Source organism: Vombatus ursinus, unplaced genomic scaffold (assembly GCF_900497805.2).
Source record: "Vombatus ursinus unplaced genomic scaffold, bare-nosed wombat genome assembly UNPS02014816.1, whole genome shotgun sequence".
Taxonomy (NCBI): Eukaryota; Metazoa; Chordata; class Mammalia; order Diprotodontia; family Vombatidae; genus Vombatus; species Vombatus ursinus.
Genome location: NW_020954594.1, coordinates 24858230 through 24885897, shown reverse-complemented (window position 1 = coordinate 24885897; position 27668 = coordinate 24858230). Strand labels below are relative to the sequence as shown.

General features: G+C 38.2%; 1 protein-coding gene across 1 annotated transcript in view; it reads right to left on the bottom strand.

Annotated features, from left to right (window-relative positions):
* Positions 1–6550: 6550 nt before the first annotated feature.
* MAP3K19 (mitogen-activated protein kinase kinase kinase 19) overlaps positions 6551–27668 on the bottom strand; it is a 50749-nt gene continuing 29631 nt past the window's right edge. The window contains exons 6-10 of the mRNA XM_027835671.1: positions 25468–25492; positions 19849–19885; positions 19754–19757; positions 9798–10495; positions 6551–7007 (exon numbers count right to left, since the gene is read on the bottom strand). Of these exons, the coding sequence (XP_027691472.1) occupies positions 6941–7007; positions 9798–10495; positions 19754–19757; positions 19849–19885; positions 25468–25492 (831 nt within the window). The 3' untranslated portion in view covers positions 6551–6940. The remainder of the gene's footprint in view (positions 7008–9797; positions 10496–19753; positions 19758–19848; positions 19886–25467; positions 25493–27668) is intronic.

Sequence of the window (27668 nt, the reverse complement as noted above, 5' to 3'; positions counted from 1 at the left end):
AGAGTGGAATATGGAAATCTGAAAGCCAAGAACAGCCTTTGTAGTTTTACAGGAACTAGAACCTGGAGTCAGGGGAGAGAGTTTGAATCTAACTTCCAATACTTCAAGATTTGATAAGTGTTTGACCACAGGCAAGTTCCTTACCTTCTCTGAGTCCCAAATGGTCTCTTTTGATAGATATGATGACCCCTCTGGTACTTACCATATAGTGGAGATCCTGCTTTGAGTCCAGATCAAAGAGTTGCCTGCATGCTGGATTGATGTCTTTGAAATGTCAGAGAATTCAAGGAAGGTCACTCACAGGTTGGTTACACCCCTCTGGTGAATGTATGGGAGAATATACAAAAGCATTTCACAGAATTGAAAGACTCAATTAAAAGATTGTGATCTGCATTGTTGAAATACCCACATCAATGCAATCACAACTCCATTGAAGTGTTGGAGTATTGGTACTTAGTAGTTATGTGATAAGCAAGATGGAAGAGTAGACGTTTTCAATATACCCCATCTTACCAACCTAATGATCTTCCAAAGAAAGAAACAGGAATGATAACTGTGGTTATGATATGGTAATTAAAACTTAATCAACAAATAAGACAACACTACATGCTGTAAGGTCTTATCAAGCTTGTGCGTCAAAGTACAGCTTTGATAGCCCCAATATGGGGCCTTCCATATTGATGAATCAGTTTGAAGCCTTCCCCACCCACCCTAACTCCATAAAAGGAAAAAGTCATTGATCCTACCCAGCCACAAAAAAGAGAAAGAGAGTGGGAGGGAATGAAGGAAGGAAAGAAGAAAGGATTTATTAAGTCCCTACTGTGTGCCAGAAACTGTGCTAAGTGCTTTACAAATATCTCTTTTGATCCTCACAACCTGGGGGGGGGGGGGGGAGGAGTAAGGTATCCATTTTACAGTTGAAGGAAATGAGGCAAAGAGAGGTTAATTGGTGTACCCAGGGTCAAAAAGCTAGCAAGTATCTGAAACTGGATTTTGAATTCAAGTCTTCTTGACTTCAAGTCCATCACTGTATCCACTGTGCCACCTCAACTCTCTTAAGTAGTGGTGATAACAGAGAAATACAGATTTGGCCATGACATAATGAGTAAGTATCATACTTGGAAAGAGAATGGCAAGCTTCTAGAGAAAAAGAGAATTCTACAGATATCCCAGCAACTATGGAACATTAGCAAGAAACTCCAGAGTGGTCCAAAGAATAGAACTCAAATAAACTCAAATAGAACTTTTGAAAGATGATGCTAGGATAGGAATTAGGTCAGAAATCAGTGAGCCTTACTGTCTCTGGAATTGAGAAAACAGACTGGGACTATTGACTAATGGAAACCAGTTTGATTGTTAAGGCTCTAGTTCCCCAGGATGAGAGTATGCTTGCAGAAACTGGGCATTAACCCTTCCAGCCTCTTGCTGGAATGGTACCATAAGAATTAAGTCTACTTAATCCTATTCTCTGCTACATCTACTTCCCTGTTCCAAATTCTTTCCTCTTCATCAGGTAATTTAGGACATATTCTCACTTTATTGGTCATATAAATAATAGAACAGTCTCCCATTAATATACTGGCTCTTTGTTTTATATGATATATAAGTTTGAGGGGTTCAGGGCCTCTGACTGAAATATGGATACACCCCCCAACTCACTCCTACACACTAAGATTGTGCCTGTGAACAGCTATTCTCTTCTCATGAGTAAGTAACAATAAAATTCAGTAAAGCTATCTCTGTGTGCAGGTGTTCTTCATCCTGAAATCCCCTGCACTGCAAGAACTCTGAGCAAGAAACAGTGACTTTGGAGAGAGCTTAGCTTTACATTTAATGGTAGGCACAGGAATTCTCTGTTATGGTTATCAGATGAACCTAAAGATCTAGCCATGATTAACTTCTGGTCTCAGTCCTGTGCAGGTGTGTGAATATGACAGGTGAGACATTGTCCCAGTTGAGCCTGATGGTGATTTAATGTTAATATGCAATTTCTTTTCCTTCTTAGAATGGTATGGATTTAAAACATTTTTTAGGTTTGCCCCTTCCCTCTTGCTTCCAAAGAAACTTGCCCAGTAACATTTCTGTTTCTCCCCCTGTAGATCTTCACCCAAATGCTTTGCATCACTCTTTTCTACCATCTGGTTCATGAATTTCCTTGTCTGTCTTTTCAATCATCAATATTCCTATGTTGCCCTTTTATTTAATCTCTTCCTTTTGTAACACTGGTTATCCTGGTCCCCATTGCCTAAAGGCCAGGCATGTTATATTTCACCCCTCACCCAGGTTTCTTCAGTATCCTTAAGGGGGGTTGGGGTGTCTAGCTTCTCTGTCAATGGCTCCAGTGCCTGTCAATGATGTTCCTCCAGTTGTAGGCGTGGTTCCCCTGCACTCCAACCCTGTTTAACCACCAATAGCCAAATTAACTTTTACAAAGAAATATTTACTTCAAAGGTATAATCACAAATATGCAAACTTACTCCTCAACAAATGGGGCTTAATCCCCATCTCCACCACATACACCCTCTGTACCACCTCAGTCTCTGAGGAAGGGAAGGGGATTAGACTGATAGCTAAACTCAGTTCCCATAGGGCTAAGTCCCAGGTCATAGACAAAATCAAGCCCCAAATACCCTGCTTCTCTGGCCTTCTCTGCCAGGCGGATGCACTGCAACAATCTACCTGGGACCCTGGTTCTGAGGTCACCCTCTCAGATTCCAGAGAGAAAGGAGGAATCATTGGCTAGTACCTGAGAATGAGAGGAACAAATGAAAAAGAACAGAAACTGAAACACTGTAAGCCATGGGACTTAAAAAGGAGAGGAAAGGGGAATATCCCCCCTTCCCAGTTCAGTGCCCACTGCACTGTGGGTGAACTGTAGCTTTCACCCTCTAGATGCAGCTAGAAAGAGAGAAACTGTCCCAATCTGGCAGTTTTTAAAGACCAATCTGTCCAGCTACATAGCCAATCGAAGGAAATTATTCCCCTTCATGCGGTAGGGGCTCATTCATGGTAGGTGATCTGTGCACGCTTCAAGACCTCAATGAGGAATAGAGAGAGACTAAAGAAAAAAATCCAGAAGGACCATGAATTGAAGAGTTGAAGTCAAAAATAGGGAAGATAAATAATGAAGATAGGAAAAGAAATCCTTTTTAGAAAAAGGTTCAGAAAGTGAAGATTTTAAAGTAACAAACAAAACAAGATGAAAGGAAGAAAGGGCAGAGGATTTTGCTTGACTCCATAAAGCAATAGAAGAATGTTGTCAAAAAATAAAATAAAATATCCAAGCTAACAGAAGACCAGATAGAGATCTTAAATAATCTGATCTCCAAAAAAAGGGGCTGAAAAAGAACTATTAAAGAAAAAAAAAAACTCTGGGTCCTGATAGATTGATTCACTGAATACTTCTATCAAACTTTAAAAGACTAATTAGTACCAATATTAAACAAATTATCCTCAAAAATTAAAGAGCACCCTACCAGATTCATTTTTATGAGGCAAACATACACATAATGCCTAAACCAGATAAAGATAAAGAATAGAAAAACTATAGACCAGTATAATTAATGAATATGGATTGAAAAATTTTAAAGTCCACTATGGCCAAATTGAATTTATACAAGAGATTCAAAGATGGTTCAATATTAGGAAAACTATTAATATAATTAAGCATATTAAAAACCAAAACGTCAAAAAAATCACATGACTATCTCAGTAGTTGCAGAAAAGACCTTTGCCAAAGTATAACACTCACGTGTGCTAAAAACTCAATGCAACAAAGAATAGGTGTAGATGAATCTTTTTTAATGATAAAAATTATATAAACTAAAAGTAAATATCATATGCAATGGGGATATGCTAAAATACTTCCCAATAAATATGGGAGTAAATCAAGAAAACCCACTCTCCTTTCTATTATTTGATATATTTCTGCAAATGGCAGCAATAGCAATAGGACAAAAGAAAGAAATTAAAGGTATAAAGACAGGTAAAGGGGACCTAAAACTATCCCTACTTATTTATAGCATGATGGTCTACTTAGAAAACTCTAGGGAATTAGCAAAGATACTAATTGAGACAATTATCAGTTTCATCAAAGTCACAGGCTACAAAATAAACCCTCAAAAATCAACCACCTATCTGTATTATTACAAAATCCAAGAGACAATAATTCAAAGGAAAATACCTTTCCAAATAACTACAAAATTGCATAAAATACTTGGGAATCAATTTACCAAAGCATCAAAAATATTTTTGTAGATTCAATTACAAAATGTTTCTTAAATAAAGAACAACTTAAGTAGGTAGAAGAATATTTAGTGCTTATGTATGGCTGAACTGTGCCAATATAATAAAAATGACAATACTACAAAAGTTAATTTAAAATTTTGATGCTATAACAATCAAATTATGAAAATAATACTTTATAGAACTTATAGTAACAAAAATTCATTTGGAAAAATAAAAGATCCATAATATCAAGGGATATAATAAAAAGAGATAGGGACAAAAAGATAATAGTATTTCTAGACCTCAAACTATTATAAAGCAGCAATCATCAAAACTATCTCATATTGGTTTAAAAAATAGAGAGGTAGATCAATGGAACAGAATAGACAAGGGATACACACTAGCAAATGCATAGCTTACAACCAGGAAAAAGACAGCATAATGGATAAAGTGCAGGTCTTGGAGTCTTGAGTTATAATCCTGCCATAGGTATTTACTTAGCCATGTGACCCTCAGCAAGTCATTTAGCCCCTCTTTGCCTCCATCTCCTAATATCTAAAATTGCAATAATATTGATACTTACCTCACAAGGTTATGAGAATCAAACAAGATAGTTTATGCAGGGTGTTTTGAAAACCTTCAGGTTCTATATAAATACTAGCTATCATCATTATTATTTTCATCATTATTATTTATCTTAGTAAAAGGTCTTCATGAGTTTCTGTGGCCAAGAAAAACTAATCCCCTGATAATCAGCTTTGTAGTGATGAACCCCTCTGAATTTAGCTGAATTGGTCCATAGATCAAAGATGTAGTTTATTGAATGAGATAATATTTATAAAGTGCTTAGAAGAGTGTCTGGCAAATAGTAGACTCAACGTTTGTTCCCTTCCTCTCCCTATTGCCAGGTCCATACCTGAAGTCTTTACAGCTTGTTAGGATCTACAAGTCCTGTTAGCAGGGTCACCCCATTACCACAATGAGGCATTAGAGAAAGACAAGAGTAGAGACCTCTGTTTACAGTTCAATACATTGAACTGTGATTTTTGTTAGCACCACAACAACGAAGGTTAAAATTCAGCTATTATTAAGTAGGTAAGCTTTAGAGAGTTGCCTCAAGCTCGTAATAATTTAGTGACCTGTCCATGGTCACAAAGCTAGTAAGTGTCATAGGCAGAATTTGAACCCAGGTCTTCCTGACTCTAAGTCTCTCCATGTTAATTTTTGTGGCGTTTCTGCTAGTTAAAAAAGAAAAAAATCTCCTCACTCAAGTTGGTTAATGTGTGATATATATCACTAGACCTCTGAGATAAGTTTATAGTTTACAGATCTATGTGAAAGTATGCTTAATTAAGATCCCTCTATCGAATATCTTATTCAAGTAAATAAAATTCCTATTCAATGATGTGTCATTTCAGTGTCGTATCCTTTTCCTTTATCTGCCTCTGCCCTTCTCTTTAAGCTACTTAGTGCCCAAGTGACAAAGATTCCTACTGTTTCCCTGCCCAGTGCTGATCACCTGTGACCTACCTTCTCTACTCATCTTTAGCTTATACAATATGTGGAGAGTCCAAATGACAACACAAATGATTTATAGGGGTAAGCTACAGATTGGCCTGATCATGTAATATAATACCTTCAATAACTGTATCTCTCTGCTGAACAAAAAAACCCTCTCAATCTGCTATGCCTGAATTCTCTCAGGGCACCTGAGCACCATCCAGTTAAACCCTGGGGAAAGGTGGGGAAGAAGGTCTGAAACTCAGAACAGTCATCCTGATTCACTCACATCTAATACTTCTCAACTTCAATTCCTTCTGAATATCTTTTATTTTCCTTTGCAAGTACCAAATAAAGATGTGTGTGAAGGGGGGTGGAGGAGTATTTCTCTCCTCTGCACATGTAAATAAATATTTCATGATTTATTTTGGGATTTTTACTTTTTGTTTTGTTTTTAGAGGCAGAGTTAAGTGACTTGCCCAGGGTCACACAGCTAGTAAGTGTGTGAGGCTGGGGCAGCTAAGTGGCACAGTCTATAGAGCACTGGCCCTGGAGTCAGGAGGAGTCAGAGTTTAATTCAGGTTCTTCTGATTCCAGGGCCAGTATTCTATCCTCTGAACCACCTAGCTGCCCCTATATTAGGATTTTTTTTTAATCAAAAAAAAGTTGATAGAACAGGAACAAAATGAGTTTAAATTATAGCATGAGGGATTGGGACTAGATTTCAGATCTTCCAAACCACAAGCACTGGGAACACTGGAATGGGTTTAAAAACAACATATATTTGCACATATACATGGAATCAGGGGTATACTGGTAAATGTTGAACAACCAATTCCACCACCCCCCAAAAAAAGTTCACATAAGACACTTTTAAGTTTGAACTACATTATTCACATCTTCACAATCACTTTAAGCCTAGTCCTGATTTATAGCATTTGAAGATTTCTGAGGTGCAAATGCTCACACTGAATATTTAACAACTGGCTCTTGAGTTGGTATGGCTCCAAACACACAGGCATGGAATCCTGAACCAACGTGAGAAAGCTCTTCTACAATGGTAACATTTTCAGCTGATGAAAACAGAAGGTTCTGGCTGAGTTCGCATAAGACTGGATTTCCAAGAAGATCCATGGCTCTCAACCTGCATTCCCCACAGTTTTGAAACAACTGAACATCTGCAGCGGCTTTGGTAGAATGTCCACAGCTCCCCTCAGCGACTCCCATGAAGAAAAGAGTGCTCCAGGAGCTGCAGAGCAGATGGCCGTTCATGCTGATCCCTGGGCAAAAAAGGAAAAGCTCAGAAAAGTAGTTTCCAAGTAATATTTGCTTGTTTTGAAAACAAAGTCTCTTATAAAAATGACCTCTTTGAAAATGTAAAATTAAGGTATTTACATAAATAAAAGCCCAAGATTAAGCCTCCTCCTCCTTCTTTTCTTCAGAACTTCCTAGTAACATGTTACACTCGTATGGCACTTTGATGGTTTCCAAGGCACTTTCTTTACAATAACAGAGATATAATTTTGTAGATGTCAAGGGATCTCAGAAGTCCTCTAGTTCACCCTGTTTTACAAGTGAGGAAACTGAGGAGCAAGGAAGCTAAGTGACTTGTCCAAGATCACAAAGTTAATAATACAAGATGGACAAAAGTCAAGGTGGTCTGACCCCAGACCAGTCAGAGCTCTTTCCTCTGAACCAAGATGCCTAAAAAACATTCACTTCATGATAACTCCATGAGATCTTTTACTGTCAAACTTCTGAAAAGTGGTCTAAACCTTTTATGTCTATTTCTTCACCATTTATTAACTCCTTAATTCTCTACAATTTACTTGAAACTATTCTCTGGAAAGGCATCAATGACTACCAAGCTTTTGATCGGTCCTGATCCTCCTAAACCTTGGAAACATTAGACACTACTATTCCTTTCTTCTGGGGTCTATCTCTTCCTTCAGCTTCTTTAACATTATACTCTTCTCATCTTCTTCCTCCCTTTCAACCTTTCCTCTGTCTCCTCTTTAGCAAGTCTTCTACTCTCCAGCTTCTATCTCCCCAAGCACTCCAGTATTGTTCTGGGGCCCAGGTGTTCTGAGGCTTCAGATGGGTGAAAGATCACTATATTTAGCCTCAGCCAGACACACGCTGCTGTCTGGTCATCTTCTTAATGCTCTTGCACTCCAGTCTTCCTCCCCACCCTACCCTTCTACCTCTAGCTCAGGGAATAGTGATCAAATTAAAACTAGCATTTTAGGAAAGGACTTGTCAATCACTTGTCCTTATTACCACTCTAGTGACTTCCCTCACCAAAATATCCCCCCTAGTCACCACTCCCTTATATGCTAGGTTCCCATTATTGCAAATAATGAATCTCCTGAAGTGATTCCGTTATTCTAATCAACACTGCATATTTCTATTGGGCTGGAACCAATAACCATATTTTACTTAATTATGACTTTGAATAGAATGAATTTTGAAAGTCTGTCACCACTTCAGGGGATTCATTATTTGGACTTATGTATGTGTAGTCTTCATCAATTGGAATATTAACTATTTGACTAGAAGGGCTACCTTGCTTTTTGAATTTGCACCCCTAGTACTCAGCATAAGGCCTGGCCGATAGTAAGCTGTAAGCACTTCATCAACCCTTTTTCATTCATTCAGCTGGCTCTTCTTCTTCCTACCCCCAACATTAGACAATCCCTTCTGCTTTAAGTCTCTTCCTTACAGAACTCTTCTGTTTCCATTTCTTTGACCACTGCCTCTATGGTTATGACTATTCCTCTCCAGCCGCGACCTTTCGCCTCAGTGCCAGTGTTGAATCTCTTGCAGTCTACCCGATCTTTCCACTAGTAAAGAAAACTGAGCTTCCTCTAATCCCCCTTCCACATGAAAGCTCTTCAAATACTGGGAAAAAATGATCACATTTCCCCCTAAAACTTCTCTCGTTCAACTGATGTGTCCTTGGTTTAACCTCTCCAGGCCTCGGTTTCCCTTGTCTGTAAAATGAAATAATTAGACTAGGTGATCTTTAAAGTTACTTTCCAGCCTAATTTTTCTATCCTTTTCCTATTTAGTTACATAATGACTCTCTTTTGATCTCCTAAGGGAAGGATAATTGTTGACTTGGGTTTTTTTGGGGGGGAGGCAATCAGGGTTAAGTGACTTGCCCAGTGTCACCCAGCTAGTAAGTGTCTGAGGTCAGATTTGAACTCAGGTCCTCTTGACTCCAGGGCAGGTGCTCTATCCACTGAGCCACCTAGCTGCCCCAATGATAGTTTTAAAGAGGCATGACAGTGTTGTAGAGGAAAAAGAGACCTTGGTTTGGAGACCTTGTTACTAGTGAAAGATCTGCCATTTACTTGTTGTGTGACCTTATGGAAGTCATTTAACTTTTATGCACCACTGTTTCCTCATCTGTAAATGAGGGTTTGGGACTAGATGATGCTAAGTTTCCTTCCAGCTCTGAGTCTACAAATTAAGATCCAAGTGAAAAATTCATGCCAACTGTTCCAGAATGAACTAAGAACTAGGAAAACAGAGCATAAAATGTCTACAACTGTATAAATGCAAAGAATGTTTTTTTAAAAAAGTGAATATTGGGTAATTAGCATGACCAAGCTTAGATCCCAAAAAGTTGAGAAAATGTACATCTTTCTCTTTTTTGCAAAGGTGAGGGACTATGAATGTGAAACATTACATATTTTCTCAGAATTATAAGATCCCAGCTCTAAAGCTAAAAGAGACCTCAGAGGTCATCTAATGCCACCCCCTCACTTTACAGTTGAGGAGACTGAGGCAGAGGGAGAGTAAATGAATCATTCCATATTACACAAGCAGTATGTGTTGGTTAGTTTTGCTGAACTGCTTTTTTCCACCTCTTTATTCTTTGTTACAAAGGATGGCAAAGGAACATATTTGAAAATGCACATGATATAAAAAACAACAGCTACCAATAAAAATTTAAAATTTGAGGGAAAAAAGTTGTTTTTTTTTTGATATGCACAAACAAGCAAAAAAAAAAAACCCTCTATGTTTCCTGGGCTTTATCTTCTGCCACTCCCCAGGCTTCTTACCTGGTTAAACAGACACGTACAAAGTCTGCTGCATTCTCTGAAAAGTGGTCTGGTAAAGAAGGCATTAGTCCTCTATGTGTGCCAATGTAAAACATTGCTGCCATCCTGTCCATAGAAGCCAAAGGTGGTTTCCCCGTGGCCATCTCAAATACAGTGCAGCCAATACTCCAGATGTCTGACTTCCTTCCATAACCAGATTCATTGATGACTTCGGGTGCCATCCAATATGGTGTCCCATGCATAGATTTAAGCATTTCACTGTGAGTGCCCGTTAAGCTCACATAGGCTAAACGCCTGGCACATCCAAAGTCAATCAGCTTTATTATTCCAGTTGGCATGAGCATAACATTATTCCCCTTGATATCTCTGTGCACCACACAGTTCTCATGCAAATAGGCTACACCTTGGAGAATTTGCTTGGTGTATTTGGAGAGCACCATCTCAGGCAGGGGTCCAAAACGGTTTATAATACTAGAAATGGAGCCACCGGGAACAAACTCCATGAAAATACTTACAAGGTTCTTTTCCAAGCATGTTCCCAAGTAGGTCACAATATTGACATGTTTCAGTACCTTGAGCAAGTCTACTTCTTCTTGTAGTTTCTGATATTCTCTCTCATTAGCGACTTGATCAGAGGTATCCAGAGCTACTTGTTTGACAGCTATGAGTTGGCCCTGACTTGTAAGACCACAGTATACCTAGAGGCAAGCCAAATATTAATCATTAAGTATGAATCACTCAATATTTGGCATTTTGATAAATCAAGTCAATAAGCATTTACTAAATACTTACTAAGTTCCAGGCACTGAACTCATCTCTCAGCCCTATCTTCCTTCCCCCTCAATCTCAAGTTAACCTGACTTCAAAGTCCTTAAGGAAAATGCAACTTAAATTATTCCAATGAATTAGAACTGGGACTGGGGTGGGAAGGAAAAATATCAGAAGAAATGTTGTCCCTTTTTTAATGGTTCTTATAAATACCATAGATAAAACTACCATCCAAATGCCCTATTAGATTTAGGGAATCCTGAAGGTTAAGAGGCTACTAAAAGACCCACTAGAATTTGCAATAGCTGTGCAAGAAGTCTCTCATCTATTTCTGCTAATTCAATAAGGGTTATTTACACAGTTGAAGACAGAGATCCATAAGACTCAATAAAACTCTGAATTTATGCAGAATATAAACTATTAGTAAATACTATAAACTTGCATACAGACGATGTCTATCTACTATGTATCTGTTATTCAGCTTATCGAGAGTTAGTTACTCACATCTCTAGTGTATTTAGCAAGAAGTAGGAAAAGGCAATTAAGAACCAGCAGTGTCAAATAAAGGAAACATTTCTCATCCTTATATAGCAAACATCAATTCAAGCTTTCCATGTTAGAGTGCTTTGAATATTCCCGTCCTGGATCTATCAACTGCTGGCACAGGTACGCATAAGAGATAAACAGGAAATCCTGAAGATGAGATCAAGAATGAAGCTGTGCCAGTCTTGTGACAGGGAATATCATTGCCCTTTGATGTAGTCAATTCAATTCAATAAGCACTTATTAAGTACCTACTACAGGGCACTAAGTTAGTTACTGGGGATGTAAAAACAAGAAAAGTTCTTCCCTCCAAGCTTATATTATGCTGGGCATTCTGTGCCCAAGACCTCAGATAGATGGTGAATTGCCAATTATTTTAAGGAATTATTAATTGTGACTAAGGGAATGTCACAAGGGGGTCCCTCTGGGTCAAGTGGAGTAGGGGCAGGCACACCCATTTCTTTGGATACTTTCCATAAAAGACCACAATGGCAGTAAGTGAGGAGTAATGCTTCAATTGCACTTTAATAAGGCACAGAAAGTACAGAGACAAACAGTCCTGCGGGCAAATGGGGTATAGAGGTGGGGTGTAGGGATGGGCAATGGTGTGATAGAGGTAAGCAGTGTAGGAAAGAGAATGAGGATGAGGAGGAGCAAAGAGAGTCATTTATATAACTGTGGATCAGAGTTGGAAGCACTCAGGCAGCGTGGACCCATAGCAGATTGGAGGAGTACTGGAGGGTGGGGAGGGAAGGGAGCAAAAGTTTGGGGTCTCATTTTTATAGAGTTACATAGACTAACTCTTATCCATGCTACCTTAAGGTTAGTTCATTAATATATCTACCTTATCTCAAAATTATTAGCAACATCTTAGGATTAGTTTGTTTACTGGTATTCTGCCAGTCTTACCAAGTATATCTGGAGCTTATTTGAGACTCATAGACCATGGTCAGTTAACTGGACAGAGAGGCCTTACAGTAAAGCCTAGCTGGCTTCCTTCCAGATTTAGTACATAGTCTCAGGATGTGGCCTTAGTTAATTCATAAGACAGTTTCCAGTGGCTCCTATGCTCCCCTAATTTATGAGACAGTTTGCAAGTAACAGTTATGCTTCCTTAATTTATAGGACAGTCTGTAAGTGACTTCTAGGCTTCCCTTTGCAATTTTACTTCCTACTATTGTTACTTCATATTAGCTACTTATAAACTTCCTATAGTAACTAGCAGGCGGGGTAGGAGTGAGGATGTCAGGGGAACCAGAACAAGATATAATTTAACACAGCCCAGTGAACAAGATTTTCAGAGATTCAAAGGGAATAAGAATTTGAGAGGACCTCAGACACACAAAAAAGAAAACCACTGAGCTGGCATCACTCTGTCACAATTGCAGCTTACCTAATTCTCTTGTATTCCTTCCTTTGAACTCAGTAGTCAGAGTAAAAGGACCAGTATAGGCCTGCACTGTTTATGATTTTATAAGCTGCTTCCAGATTTCCTCAGAATTGAAAAGCTGATATCATTGATAGGGTTTTTAACAGTAGTTGCTCTCTTCCTCCCTTCTTCCACAGATCAACTACCATGCTGTCCTGATTGTGGTAATACTATGATGAGGGGAGTTGGTTATCTGTTCCATATTTCACAAAGGTTAAAGATGCACTTTCTGAAATTTTCGCTTTGTGGGGCCCCAGTAGTCTGAGGTTTTCTCGTGTTAACTGTAACTCACCGTGCCGTACGCGCCCTTCCCCAGGATTTCACCTTTGGTCCATAGAACAGGCTCTTCATGCTTTAAACTGTTTTCAGAAAATGGCTTTTCATTCAAACTGAAGAAATGCTTTTCCTCATCAGAGAGCCAGAAATTGTTACTGTACTTCTGGCAAAGTAAAGTAAAAGAATAAGAAAACCATTACAACATGCAACTAGGACTGAAGCAGAGGGAGATGCCCCTCGCACACACACAGACTTTTGCTACAGGAACATGTTCACTGTGACAGACTTCTTTAAAATCCCTTGTGCTTTATTCTAATTCTTGCTATGCAGATTTCCCAAACAGTGACCAGGCAAGATTTTTCAAGGACATGCTTCTGATTTATTAAATGCATTTATTTTGAGTTACACTTTATTTAAGGGGTCCATTATCCGTTCGTGTTCCATGTATGAAAGGCAAAGCAATGTAGAAAGAACACTGATCAGAAGAGTTGGGTTCAAGGGACAGGTAGGTGGCGCAGTAGGGGGCAGCTAGGTGGCGCAGTGGATAGAGCACTGGCCCTGAAGTCAGGAGACCTGAGTTCAAATTTGGCCTCAGACTGAACATTTGACATGTGTGACCCTGGGCAAGTCACTTCACCCCAACTGCCTAAAAAAAAAAAAGGAAAAAAAAAAGAAGAGCTGGGTTCAAGTCCTTAATTTATGCTGGGCAAAAATCACTTCATTTCTAGCATGCTTTGCATCCTTGTCTAGACTAAGGGCTTCTTAAACTTTTTCCACTCGAGACCCCTTTTCATCTTTTGGCAGCGTTTGTTGGCGTTGCATGGCCAGAACGAAGGCTGAAGTCAAGTTGCATGATGCAACATGGGCAAGTGCTGCTAGAAACACCTCGAAAGAAGAAAAAGTGCTAGATTTGGACTCAGAAAATTTAAATTCAAGTCTGGCTTTGCCACTTATTGCCTGAGCTCTCCACTCTTCACCTACCTTACTCACTGGTCAGTCATTGGCAGCAAAAGGGGGCTCTGAAGCACTCATCCTCTTTCACCATATGCTAGGGATTGCTCTGAAATGGCTTTTAAGGAAGAAAGGAAATTTCTTGACATTCTAAGCTAATTAGCTATATGATAGAATTAGCTATGTTTCAGAATTTTAAAGTTAGAAGGGGGTTTTGTTGCTGTTGTTTTTGCTTTGTTTTGTTTTGCTTTTGTCCAGCTATTGCTAGATCCCCCAAATAAAAGGAACATCAAAATATGGACTTTTTGTTTCAGTACTTGCTTCATCATTTCATTCATGGAGGTGCATTACTATGTAAGATGGATATGGTGTGTAAATTGAGATTGTCAGTCACATCATCATTTTAGAGATGCTTTATCTTCATTTAGGATTCACCTCTAATTGGCAATGGCTCTTAACAAATTGGCCTCAAGATTCTTTTCCTCTCAACCTCATCAAGTTAATGATTTATGAAAAATGCTTAAATGCATAAGGGAAACTGTTACTTAAAAGAAACAGGCAGTGAATATATCACATATGATCATTCCATTATTTACTTAGTTGAGTTTTTGTTTGATTGAGACTGGATCTCCCTATCTTGCTAGGCCAGGAGTACAGACTCTATTCACAGTCTGACCCCACTGCTGATCAGCATGGAAACTTTGACCTCCTCCAGTTCTTAGGTAAGATGGTTCACCCCTCCTTAGGCAGCAGAATGGTGCTACCACCCCCTCCCAACGCCCATACTGGTACCAGACTTAGTATGGATATCTGATTGGCTTTAGTCCAACTGCAGCTCAGAATTTCTGAGCTCAATGGATCCACAACCCTCAACCTTCCCCATATCAGGAATTACAGGTATGTGTCACCACACACATCACGTTTAGTTTATAAATTCAGGTTTTCATTCAAGTTTTACAAAATGAAGTACAAAAATTAGAGAAGCAACTCAAAAAAAAAAACCAACCAAACTAAGATTCCTTCTAGTTCAAAATTCAGTAATAACACTTCCCTCTCTGGAATCTTAGTTTAAACTAATGTTACTAATTGGTAATCTAAGAGTATAGAAATACACATCCCAAGTGACCAGCATACACCATCTTCTCAGAAAAAAAGTGTTGTGTATTTGTTTTATGGTGTCCCATGACCTCTAGTGAGACAGCTAGATAGCACAGTGGATTGGGCAATAGACTTAGAATCAGGAAAAGCTGACTTCAAATGCAGCCTCGAATACTTAACCTATGTTACTCTGGGCAAGTCACTGAATTTCTTTCTGACTCAGTTTCCTCTTCTGTAAAATAGGATAATAATAGCACCTACCTCTCAGGATTGTTGTTAGGATAAAATATTTATAAAGTGCTTCACAAATCTCAAAGCACCATATACAAGCTAGCTTGACTATTACACAATATATACAATAGCCTGACTATTCTAGAATGTTAGCCCAAAATTATATGAACCAAATTACGATCTTTTCTTTGTTCAAGATTTCTATAAATGTTACCTTAAATCTTGGGGAAGAGTCATGTTGGAAGACACTGGGGACTATGGCAGTTTGGATATCTCTCCCTCCAAGTTAGAAATAGCTTGGATATGGATTAATGTTAAATTCAATAAAATTGTTTCTGGCAGACTTGAGCCTAATCATAGAGTACAGTATGAGTATTAATATTTTTTTCAACACTACCTATGTCCTCTGAACTCCTAAAGCACTTACTCAGTAATCATTCAGCAACTAATCCCAAGGTGTCTTGTAGTGTCTCTACTACTTCTATAACTAGTATAACTAAGGCCCAGTTAGTGAGAATTAGTGAGAAGTCCCTGAAATGGTCTCAAAATCATACTGCATAGTTAAAACTCTGACTACTGCAAATTTGAATGCATTTCAGGGGATTCTCACTAATCAGGACCTGGCTGTAGTTGTTTATCTCTTGTACTATTATTCATATTTTCACTAAATTTCTTTTTTTAAATGCTTGAGGGCAGGGACTAGACTTATATTCCAAACAAAAGCTATATGCCTTACATATAATAAATACTTGGTAAATATTTGTTGATTGATCAAACATATTAATGCTTTAACAATTAGATATGCTGTTGAATAAAATCATAGTCTATTCACAGTGACATTTGGAATTTCATTTCCGAGCAATGGTATACCTGGATTTTGAGTCTTGTTGTTTCTTTTTCAAGGTCTTGGAAAGTATTTCCCGTTCCAGTGATGATTGGGTTTTGTGTTTCAGCATGTGTGTCATTTGTCACCATTTGCCAGGAGTTTGTGTCTTTCTCATCAAGAGCTAATAGTTCTGCTGCTAGACAACCTAGTAATTCATCGGTCACTTGTTCATTATTTTCAGAGTCCAGAGTATCCATAGAAATTGAACTTGTAACACTTAAAGTTTTTTCAGCATTCTCATATGTCATTGACTTATTTGCTACACTGCTGTCTTCCATGGAATATATCCAGTTTGGGCTTAAAGGTGGCTGAGAAGAGGCACTTTTTGGTCTTTCTGGGAAAGAGAAAGAAGTCATTGCTTGAAGTTCACTGGAAACTCTGTCAGCTGTTGGGGTCTCAGAAAAAGTCTGGCTGACTTTCAGATTTTCAAGAGTCTCCATATCAAATCTTTCTTGTAATACGGACTCAAGGGCATTCTCCTGACTTAGCCTTAACCAGATATTCACTGAAGTTACAGATTTGGTCTGATGCTTCTCTTCAAGCTCATGCAGATCTCTGAGGCTTGTGGCAAGTATCTCATTGGGGGAATGATCTTCATCATTTAAGGATTGTTCCACAGAAACTTTTTCTACACTGGACACATCTGAGCTAGGGGTGGATTCATTCTGTTTTCTGTATGCATCAAGGTCCTCTGGAGACTGAATGGAGTTAAGGAGCTGAGCTCCTTCTTTACAAAAGGGAGAGGTATTTCCTGAAGATTTCATATGCCAATCAGGTTCTGAAATTACATCATTTTCCATATTTTCTATGACATCTGCTGTTAACTTGTGGTTTTTTTCTTTTGAAATTAAATTTTTGTGCTTTTGTTTAATGCCAAGAGAACTTTTTGGAGGTTTTGTATGTCCCTTTTTCTGGGAAATCCTTACTCTGCCATTGCTATTTCTTTCATTATGTGTGGAACGACATTTGTTTGAAAGACATCTTCCAGCTGGAGCAGAACTTGTTTCCCTGTAGAATTTGTTTTCCTGACGTCCAGCTTCTCTGACATGACAATATACAGGAGTCCCAAACATTTCATAAATTCCTGGTCCTTTATCAGTTGAATTGATTTCCTTGAACATATCACTATATTTCAGGTCCAAAAAATTAAATTTTGACTTTGCTGGAGGAACAGAAACAGGAGCAGTAGTCTTTTTTGGTTCAGAATTTTTGCAGATACAGGGAAATCCTTGCTTTTGGGGTTTCAAAGCATGGAAGTCTGGTAGTTTCTCCTCTGTGTGTGGCCCTCTTCTTTGAAGTTTGGTTGATTGTCTGGGCTTGGACTCATCAAGCCCTAATGTGGGAAACACTTGCCTTTTCATGCTTGCTTTCTGAACAGTAGGTTTGATGGAACCCTCGATAGAAACTGGGTGGCTCTGAGATGTCCTGCTGTTTATCTTTGTCTTTGAGTCCAATTTCTTCCTGAATGTCTTCATCCTACATTTGTCATTTTCTTGGTGAGCAAGTCTATGGAAGGTGTTGCTATTGCTATGAAGAGTAGTACTCTTTCTCTTTGAGAGACCTTGTTTGGCCATGGCTGGTTCCCTGGGACATTCATTTCCAGGAAAAGTAATGCAGACCAGAGGTACCATTTCACTCATTTCTGTTCCTGTTGTTTCTGATCCTGCTATTTTTATGGATGTCTCTCTGCCCATGTGGCTTTTAGATAGTTTTGCGGTGGGGTCAGGAGTGTTAACAATGGGAAGGGTTGTAAAGACAAGTTCTGAAATATGATTTTGCTCACTTGTCTCATTTGTATGCCCTGATGTACTCTTCAGATTGGGAAGTTCATTTCCAGAACCTTCACTCTGGTCTTGTGTCATTATTGAAGGGTTAACTTCTTGGAGCTTGGTTTGAGTGGCATATATCATTCCTTGATCTTGTTCATGATTGTTCCTACTCCTTAAGCTATGCTGATTTCTTGATGTCATACAATGAGTATTTCCCCCTTCAGTATCTTTTATTCCACCATCATGGGAATCAATCTCTTTGTCCTTGGCAACGTAGTCTTCTTTTAAAATGTCCTCATTCTCGAAGGACGCCTGCAGCAGACCTTTTTCAAAGTGAGAGTCTTCAAGTTGGACTCCATCTTCAGCTTTCCTATGTTTTAGATTTCCTTGCCTTTCCAGATGCTCTCTCAAGCCCTCACCTAATGAATGCCAATGATCCTTCTGAAAAGAGCACATATTCCTAGACCAAATGGAATTGTAACTGTCAGATGTTCTGAGACTATGGTCCACAAAAACTTTAGACTGGGTTTGTTGCAATTTATTTGGTAACTGAAAGGCATCGGATGGACTGGTGGGTTCTATGAGACCAGGCATAGGATATATGGTGCTTGTAATATGTCTTTCTGTCTTTTTAAGAAACTTCTTGTTTTCTAGAAGAACAAGTTGATTTGACCCCATAGGCAACAATGATAGTTGTGGTAAGGGAAACTAGAAGAAAAGAGTGAAAATTTAGATGAATATTAGAATGTTAAATGACAATAATTATATATTCCGTGGTCCTAAGTTAACACTAACGAGAATGTTCTTCGATCAGTGCCGCCTTCTAGAATGGTGGGACAATGGCCAAAACACAAGGATCTACAACAGATTCCAGTTTTTATAATTGGAATCTCATTTCCAGCAATCTTTAAGTATTTTTGAGAATAAAAAGGAAAATTAATTGATTTGGTTTTATTTTTAAAGGACCAGGCTTATCTTAAGATTCATAGCTTTTCATATTTGAACAACGAATGTCTTATTAGATAAGACTTTTTTTTTTAAGAACAAGAGACACATAACTTCTTCTTATCTGAATTTTCATAATAATTGATCCAACTCTTTGGAATTCTTCATTTGATTAATTCAAAATTACTTTATTCTCATGTTGTAACATTGATCATCATGAGACTTCCAACGTACATTAGAATGCTGATGATGAATGCTTATCTAGGTGAGTCATAGCTAGATGAGTGTCTTAGAAATATGACATCCCTGATGTCTAAAATTAGTCACCACAGGTGATGTAAAATAGACAGACCCTTGTCTTTCATCCAATTTCAAGTTGAGCTGGCTTTTGTTCTTTGCCTCCAGAGGCCAGTATAACCTAATGCAAGAAATCTATGTGCATGGCCTATAATACATAGATAGGAAAACAGTCTCTAAAAAGACTTATAAAGTTTATTCTTCTTGTCTTTTCATTCTCTGGGCAGTGTGCAGATTCCATAGTTTATTGTGCTAGCATTTTCACAGTTACACACAGGAAAACATAGCTAGCTAATTTGGGGCTTATGTTACTTAATAGTTCTTTCTAATAATCCCTGCAGGTACCTGTGTATGAGGAGAACGGAAGGACTGTAACATGAATACAGGAATTAGAAAGAAAAGAAGTCACATAATCTTTTTTGGGTATATTTTCTTACCTTTAAATTAGAATTTTCTTCCATCTCAAAGAGATGGCTGAAGAATAAATGAGGTATCGAGTCACATTTGCCCAGTGTCTGAATTCTTCCTTGACAGCACATATCAGCTTTTAGGACAGAGAATCAGCCTCAAAGCCAGGTAGATCAAGGTCTGTCTCAGTTCCGACACGTGCTGACTTTATGACCCTGGGCAAGTCACTGGAGCTTCTCAGGGCTCTAGGCCAATGGTGTCCAGTTGAAATAAAAATTCCTTGCCATATTGCCTTAGACTACCACAAGTTAACATTATCTATGTAGAATTGTATTTTTATTTATTTTTGTTAAACCTTTCTCAATTACATTTTTCTGGTTCTTGCTGTAATCTAGAGTTTTGAAGGCTCTTTATGGTCAATGGGCCTAGTTTACCATCTCTATTCTAGGCATCTGTCTAAGACTATAAAGCGCAGAGGAGGTGCTGACTTACTGTGGTAGAGGGAGAATCCTCATCTGTGAGTAATCTCATTCTATTCCATCTTCTCTAGCAAATTGCTCCCTCTATCATCCCTACTCCATCACTAATCTTCAAGCTCTCTCCATCTACTTGCCTAATACCTAAGCCTATGTTTCACAAATTCTAAAAAAGCCAAAAAACCAAACCAAAACAAAACAAAAACAAAAAAAAAAAACACTCACTTGACCCATCCATCCCAGCTAGCTATCATCCTATATCTATCTTCCCTTGCATGATTAAACTTGAGAAGACCATCTATAACTGGTATCTCCATTTTCACTTTTTTCTTAACTCTGCAGTTCTAACTTCATCAATCAATGAAGTTCTGTCTCTAAAGTTACTAATAATATCTTAATTGCCAGATCTAATAGGATTTTCTTAATCCTCATCTTTCTTAATCTCTTTGCAGCCTTCAACACTGTCAATCACACTCTCCTCTCTAGGTTTCCATGACACTAGTCTATCCCTGTTCTGCTTGGTTGAACACTCAATTTCCTTTGCTGAATCTTCATCCAGGTCCTACCAGTTAACATTGAGTGTCTCCCAAGGCTGTGTCTTGAGCCCTCTTCTCTTCTTCCTCTCTACTATCTCACTTGATGATCTCATCAACTCCCAGAGATTCAATTATCATCTCTATGCAGATGATTCTCCAATCTATGTATAAAGCCTTAACATCTCTTTTGACCTCTAGTCTCATCTCCAATGGCCTATTGAATATCTTGAACTGGATCACCTGTAGATATCAGTCCAAAACTGAACTAATTTTTCCCTTCAAACCATCTCTTCTTCCAAACTTCCATATTGCTGTTGAAGGTACTACCATCATCCTAGTCACCCAGGCTTACAAGCTAGGTGTCATACAAGAACGCTTACTCTCTCTCTCACTCCCCCCACCCCTTCCATCCAATGAGTTGAATCCTATCATTTCTACCTTTGTAACATCTTCTCTTTTCTGCCACTGTCACTACACCAGTGCTGGCCCGCATCACCTCACACCTGATCTTTCTGCAATAGCTTGCTGGCTAATCTCCCTGCCACTCCAGTCCATCCATCACACAACTGCCAAGTTGATCTTCCTTACACACAAGTCTGACCATGTTACCCTGCCCCTCATTCCATAAACTGGTGGCTCCCTATTACCTCCAAGATCAAATATAAGCCAGTATTTTGTTCAAAGCCCACCATAACCTCCTACCTTTCCAGTCCTCTTACACCTTGCTTCCTTCTGCATACTCTATGCTCTAGTGACACCAGCCCCCTTGTGGTTCCTCACCTAGGACACTCCATCTCTCACTGGCATTTCCTCTGGCTGTTCCCTATGTCTGGAATTCTCTCCCTTCTCATCGATCTTTCCTAGTCTCTCTGGCTTCCTACAAGTTCTAATTAAAGTCCTACCTTTCCCAAGGAGAATTCCCCAGTCCCCTTCAATGCTAGTGTCTTTCCTCTAAGATTTATAACATATATACGTATGTATGTATACATCTTGTTTGTATGTAGCTGTTTACATTTTATCTCCTCCACTAGACTGTGAGCTCCTTGAGAAGTAGAGATTGTCTTTTACTTTTCTTTGTTTGTATGCCTAGCACTTGGCACAATGCCTAGCACATAGTAGGTACTTAATAAATTCTTATTGACTGAGAGTTCCCTCTCGAGTTTTATTTCATTATAAACTCTATTGTAGTGAAATCACAGGTCCAATCCCCATCCTTATGCCTTTTCTAGACTAGTATTTCATTTTCCTTCAGGACACTAACTGATGATATACTTGGAAGAGTTAAAGTAGCCTTTTAAAAAGACTTTAAATAATACCAGCAAGGAGTTTAAACCTAGGGAAAATCTAGTTTCATATACCTCTGCTGAAAATTATTTGAATTCTAGGCACTGTAATAATGAAGCAAACCTATTGCTGTAATTTATTATATGGAAGAGACTTGAAAATTGAGACAAGAAAATGAAAAAGATTAACAGCAAATACCACCCAATATCTCCTTAGAAAGAAATAATTTCAGGAAATCTAAAGACTAAATTTTCAGTTATTGAATAGGACTCTTAGCTAGAAAAGGTTCTTTAACTTCTATTTTTGTTTTTATTTCAATTATTGTAAAGTAACATCTTACCTCAGTTCTTTGGCTACTGAGTTTGATAGAAGGTATGGTAAAACCTTTAAAAAAAAAGATTAATAACATATTGAGTACTCCTATAGTGAAGCTGAAATCAAATTGCTTAGGGTGTTGGTAAGGAGGAGGATGTTTCTGACCAAGGTTTATTGGGGAAGAGCATGAAAGTTAAGTATGATACTTACTCCATGGAAGTATTGTATTGGATCATAGATTCAGAGCTGGAAAAGATGTTATTCCAGGGCCCTCATTCAACAGATGAGAAAATTGTGGCCCAAAGAAATAAAATGACTTGTCCAAAGTTGTAGAGATTGTAAGTGGCAGTCAGGATATGAACCCAGGTCCCCTGGCTTCAAATTCAGAACTCATTTCACAGTGCCACAATGGGGCTTTAATTGTATTCTCAACTCAATCCCTGTGTATCATGTTTCTAGGTGAGCCATGTGCCTTTCCTCTGTACCTGATTCACACTTAGAGTAGGGGTTTGCTGAAACCAGCTTATAAGAGTCACTTGTTAAATTTTCAGTGTGAGCATGAATACGTCAGAAATTGGCAAATGCCACAAATTAAGGTTTGCTTTATTGTTTTATTGAATGTCTAGACTTAAGAAAGTAATGGAGAAAATGTTAATAATAAAAATTAAACTTAAAAGTTTGTTGTGCATACATTCCCTTCATAAACACCTCCCCCCCAGAAAGCCAGTTGTTAAACGTTTACCACCATACCACTGCTAGGAGTACTTTTTTATTTTAATATAAAATTTAAGGGGATCTCATAAACTGGAGGTGAGTTGCAGTGAAGGGTTATTGGCCCTGCAAGTAAGGCAGGCTTAAAAAGACGAGGTAGTAGAAAGAACACTAGGCTCTCATCTGGACTCTAGAAAAGAGGCAGTAGGCCTCTTCATCACAATGAAGTGGTGAAACTCATGATCTGCCAGCTGAGATTACCTTTCTAACCATATTCCACTGATCCTTGTGATGGGCTTTTCTTGTTGCCAAACTCTAAACTCTATTTTCCCATAAAACTGAGGCTTTATTGCAGGTCTTTCACCAATTCAACAGTCTCCTAATGCAGTGCCATCATTACTGCACTTAGATCTATATGTGCTCCCCAGCATCTATTATGTACCAAGAATTTCCATCTCTTTGACATATTGGCACTTTTCCAACTTGGCAAATAGCTGTACTAACATAGCTACTGGATGACAGCCCAGACAAATTAGATGTATTTGGCATGGTCACAGGAATAAATGAGGAAATCATTAAGATAGACCACCACCTCCTTCTCTAACATAGGCCCTGAAATAATAAATGCATGAACTTCTAAAAAAAAGTTCTTTAGGGGCATTGCACAAGTTGAAGTGCATAGTCCAGTATTAATTCAGGGAAAGCAGGTTTGAAAGTCTATCCTACATTCATTTCCTTTTTGTGTTTAGATCAGATAGGTCTATCAAATCTGACTTTTCCAGCATTCTGTTCAGAACTCTAAATTTCTTCTTATTTATCTTTTAATAAAATTTATCAAATTATGAATGAGGGACATTTAAATAATTTATAATTATTGTCTTACTATTTAGGTATTTTTGTATTTTTGCTAGTTTTTCCTTTAAGTACTTAGGTAAGGTGATTTAGGGAACATCTATATCTATATATTTATATTTCATATCGATATTATTTCTGACAGGGAGTCAGGTGACTGTATTGTATATATTGTCAGATGCAATCACTGTATCAGATGTTTTTACAAATAGTTTTAACTATTTTATTTATTAGAAAAGAGAGCTCAATCTGGAATAGAGGGGAGAATTTCACCCTTCCTTCTCCCCTCCCCAGAAATAACTGTGATGTTAATACAAAAGGCATCAATAAGGCATGGTTTAGATAGATATGGATATAGATATATAAATTATTTCATTATCTGTGGTTGCTTTAAGTATAATGTAGTTTCCCTGTTTGTCTCTCTTGACAGTATCTATTTTTACTGGTGCCTTATCTAAAATCATAATGGAAATTCCTCCTTTTTTGGATTTGCCTGAAGCATAATAAATTTTATTCCAACCACTCATTTTAACTTTGTATGTCTTTATGTTTTATTTATGGTTCTTGTATGCAGCAAAGTATTGAGTTCTATAATCCATTCTGCCATTTTCTTCTGTTTTATGGATATTTAGTCCACCAACATTCACAATTATAATTATTGTTGATACTTTATCAAATTCTATTAAATTACTTTTTTTAATCAGCACTAGATATTTGCAGTTTGTTTGCTTGCAACAATATGATATCACTCTCCTCCCACAAATACTTCCCAGACTCTATTGTTCAGCCTTAAACTCAGATTTGTTGATTCTTCTTTTGTTCTGTTTTCATCTCTGTCTCTGTCTCTCTGTCTTTGTGTCTCTATCTCTCTGTTTGTGTCTGTCTCTCTGCTTCTGTCTCTGTATCTCTTTGTTTCTATCAGTCTTTCTCTCTCTCTCTCTCTCTCTCCCAATCTAGATTAGAATATGGATCAGACTTTCCGTATCCCTCCCCAATACCCCACATTTTCATTTCATGATCATCTCTAGCACCCCATTCCAACAAATATTCATTCAGTTAATCCTGTTTCTAAGAGATTTTAGGATATGATTTACCCATACATCCTCTCTGTTTTCTCAGTGATACAAGGTAAGATGTCTAAAATTTAGTAGTCTTGTCACCACTTTAGCCCAGTCTTGATAAGAGTGTGGATCTGGGTTACCCTTACTCTTTCCATCTCTATCTCTTTGTGGAGTTGCACAGTACCAGAAATATTATTTCAAGTCTTCCTTACTCCTCTTTTCTCTCCATTAAGGTACCTTTTGTGCTCCTTTTCTTAAATATTTTTTCTCAATGACTTCAGACAAGAGGTATCTTTTAAAAATAGCTTTGTTTTCTCTTTGAAGGATATAAACATTGATTTATAATACATTAGATCTTTGCTTATTATGTGGACTTGTTTACTATATCAAGTATTTTTGGATTGATGAATATGAATATCAAAATGACATGTTCCGTTATGGTCTCTTCAGGAGAAATGATTAAAATTTCTCTCTTTTTTTTTTTTTTTTTTTACTGAAAAGTATCTTTTTCATTGATGCCTAAGCTTAAGTATGCATGATATATTATTTTAGGGCACAAATTTATTTTCTCTGTTTTCATTTCATTTCTATGTTTCAGAACATTATATTCCAGATTTTTCATTTCTTTCTTTTGGTATACAAATAGTTTTGTGAGATTCAGGTTGTTTTTTCTTGATTTATGAAGGTCCTGATGCTCCTAATTGCTTCGTTTGTGTGTGTGTGTGTGTGTGTGTGTGTGTGTGTGTTTAATGCTGAAGCTATGGAATTTGGTTACTACATTTCTAAAGGAAGTGAATTTAGGGCTCATCTCCATTAGAATACTGTGGATTCTACAAATCTCTGATTTCTTCTGCCACTGCTGCCCTAGTACCATGATCCTTTATTTTCAGTCCTGCCACTCATGTGCTAACTCTATGCTCCCTCCCCTTCACAACTTCTTTATAATTCTTTCTCACAGAACTATCTTCAAATCAATACCACCATTGCCTCTAGAAAGGACATATTGATTGAATTCCTATTGTTCCACTCCCCGTCTCTGATATCCCAGACCAACACACCCTTTCTTGGTCACTGTTCTCTTTTATGTGCCGTTTCTTTCCATGAGGGAGAGGAGTTTCTTGAAGTCAGGATACATTTGTTTCCTGGTATTAGGCATGCTTAACGAACGCTTTTTCATTTCTTTATTCATTCATTATTTTTCTTTGTTCTTAGAGAGCTCAAATTTCTATAATTTCTGCCTTTAATTCTTTTATCAAGCTTCTAAACCATTACTGACATTCTTGCTCTTGTCTCATTATCGTTTCTGAGGCTCTAATTGTTATGTTGGAATATTATCTCTCTTTTCTGGGAGTTTCACTTCACTTTATTTTACCCCATATTCATTCTTTTTGATATTTGCTGGTTCTAGAGAAAAAGCTCTGGCTTGGGGTCTGGTAGTGGGGTTAACATGAACATAGCAAACAACTGTTAACCAGCAATGCCTCCAGAAGTCCTGGAAGTGAATTTCCCCAAGTTCCGCACAATGGCCAAAATATGCAATAGCATCCAATAATGCACAGGACTAATAAGGAGAGTAATGAAAGGATTATGCTGAGGCTGAATATGTTATAATATTTCCTTCCTTCCAGACTTGCACAGTTTTGCTCTCCTGTTTCGGTAACAGGTAAAGACTAGAATAGATACTCAACGATCATTTTGATTGCCAAAGGATTGTTAAGGTGATTGCTTGCTCACCCCAAGAAAATAATAAGTTCAAAGTGATCTCCAAGTTCACCATAACACAGATCCACAATATCCAGTGATTTGGAAGTTTGAATTCAAGAGTCATCCCACCAAACTCCAAAAACTACCCCCAAATTGTCCTTTAATAATTAATTTAAATTAATTTAATTAAGTGGACAGCTTTGCAGAAAAGCCATAAAACTGGATATAACCCCTGAAATCAAAAGCAGGATTCAATGTGAGCACATTGGGGAGATGGGTGGCTCCCTCCAGTTAGACTAATTCGTCACATGTAGGCATGGCCAAGTATCTCAAAAAGGTGTTTGTTTTTTCGTTTTTGTTTTTGTTTTGTTTTTAAGGTAGGAACCATGCCAAGATTGATTTGGAGTCTGAAAGAAAACTGGCATAACCTATCTACCTTAGCCCTTTTCTCCCTACTGAAGCTGGTAGATCTAGAAGTTGGCAATAGCAGACCAAGGTGGGGGTGTTAGAGGACTTTAGAGTTCCTGAAAGAATGCCTCTACACTATTCAACAGGGGACTGTTTTCCATGAGGTAGAGGGCAGTTCAACAGGTGGCCCGTCCCAGACAAAGGACAGAGATCAGGGGTTTCTCCACAAACTATTTGTGTTGTTATTATGTTCTGTACTCTAGGTCACCCTGTACTCCAGGATATGCTATCCTGAGCAGATCTTACTGTTTTCAGTGTAGATTACTCTCTGTTAGTATATGCTTTGTGAGAGTGGGCACCAGGAACCATTCATAGCACTACCAACCCAATCTGCCCCACCCCACACACAGTCTCTAGTCTCATTCCTTTTGATCTTACACTGACTCCCAAACTTAGAACTAAGCTCCCAAGTGCCACATTTAGAATAACACAGAGTGATTCTTTCACTTTCTAATCTTACAAACATACTGTCAGAACACATAGGCCCATTCCCTAATCTCCCTCAAAGACACAGATTCCACATCCCCATTGCACTTGCTGACCCTCCTTCCACATTATGGCTAATTCCAGGCTGTCCTCTCAAACCACCAATCAACCTGGACAGCTCTGAGGCTGCTTCCTGACACAAAAGAGCATTGGATTTAGAGTCAGAGGACTTGGATTCAAATTCTGGCTCTGCCACATTCTACCTGCACAGCTTTCTGCAAACTGCTTAACCTATTTGGGCCTCTGTTGTTGTTCAGTCTTTCAATCATTCTAGCTCTTCATGACCCCACTTGGGGTTTCTTGGCAAAGATGCTGGAGTGGTTTGCCAGTTTCTCTTCCAGCTCATTTTACAGACGACAAACTGAAGTAAACAGGGT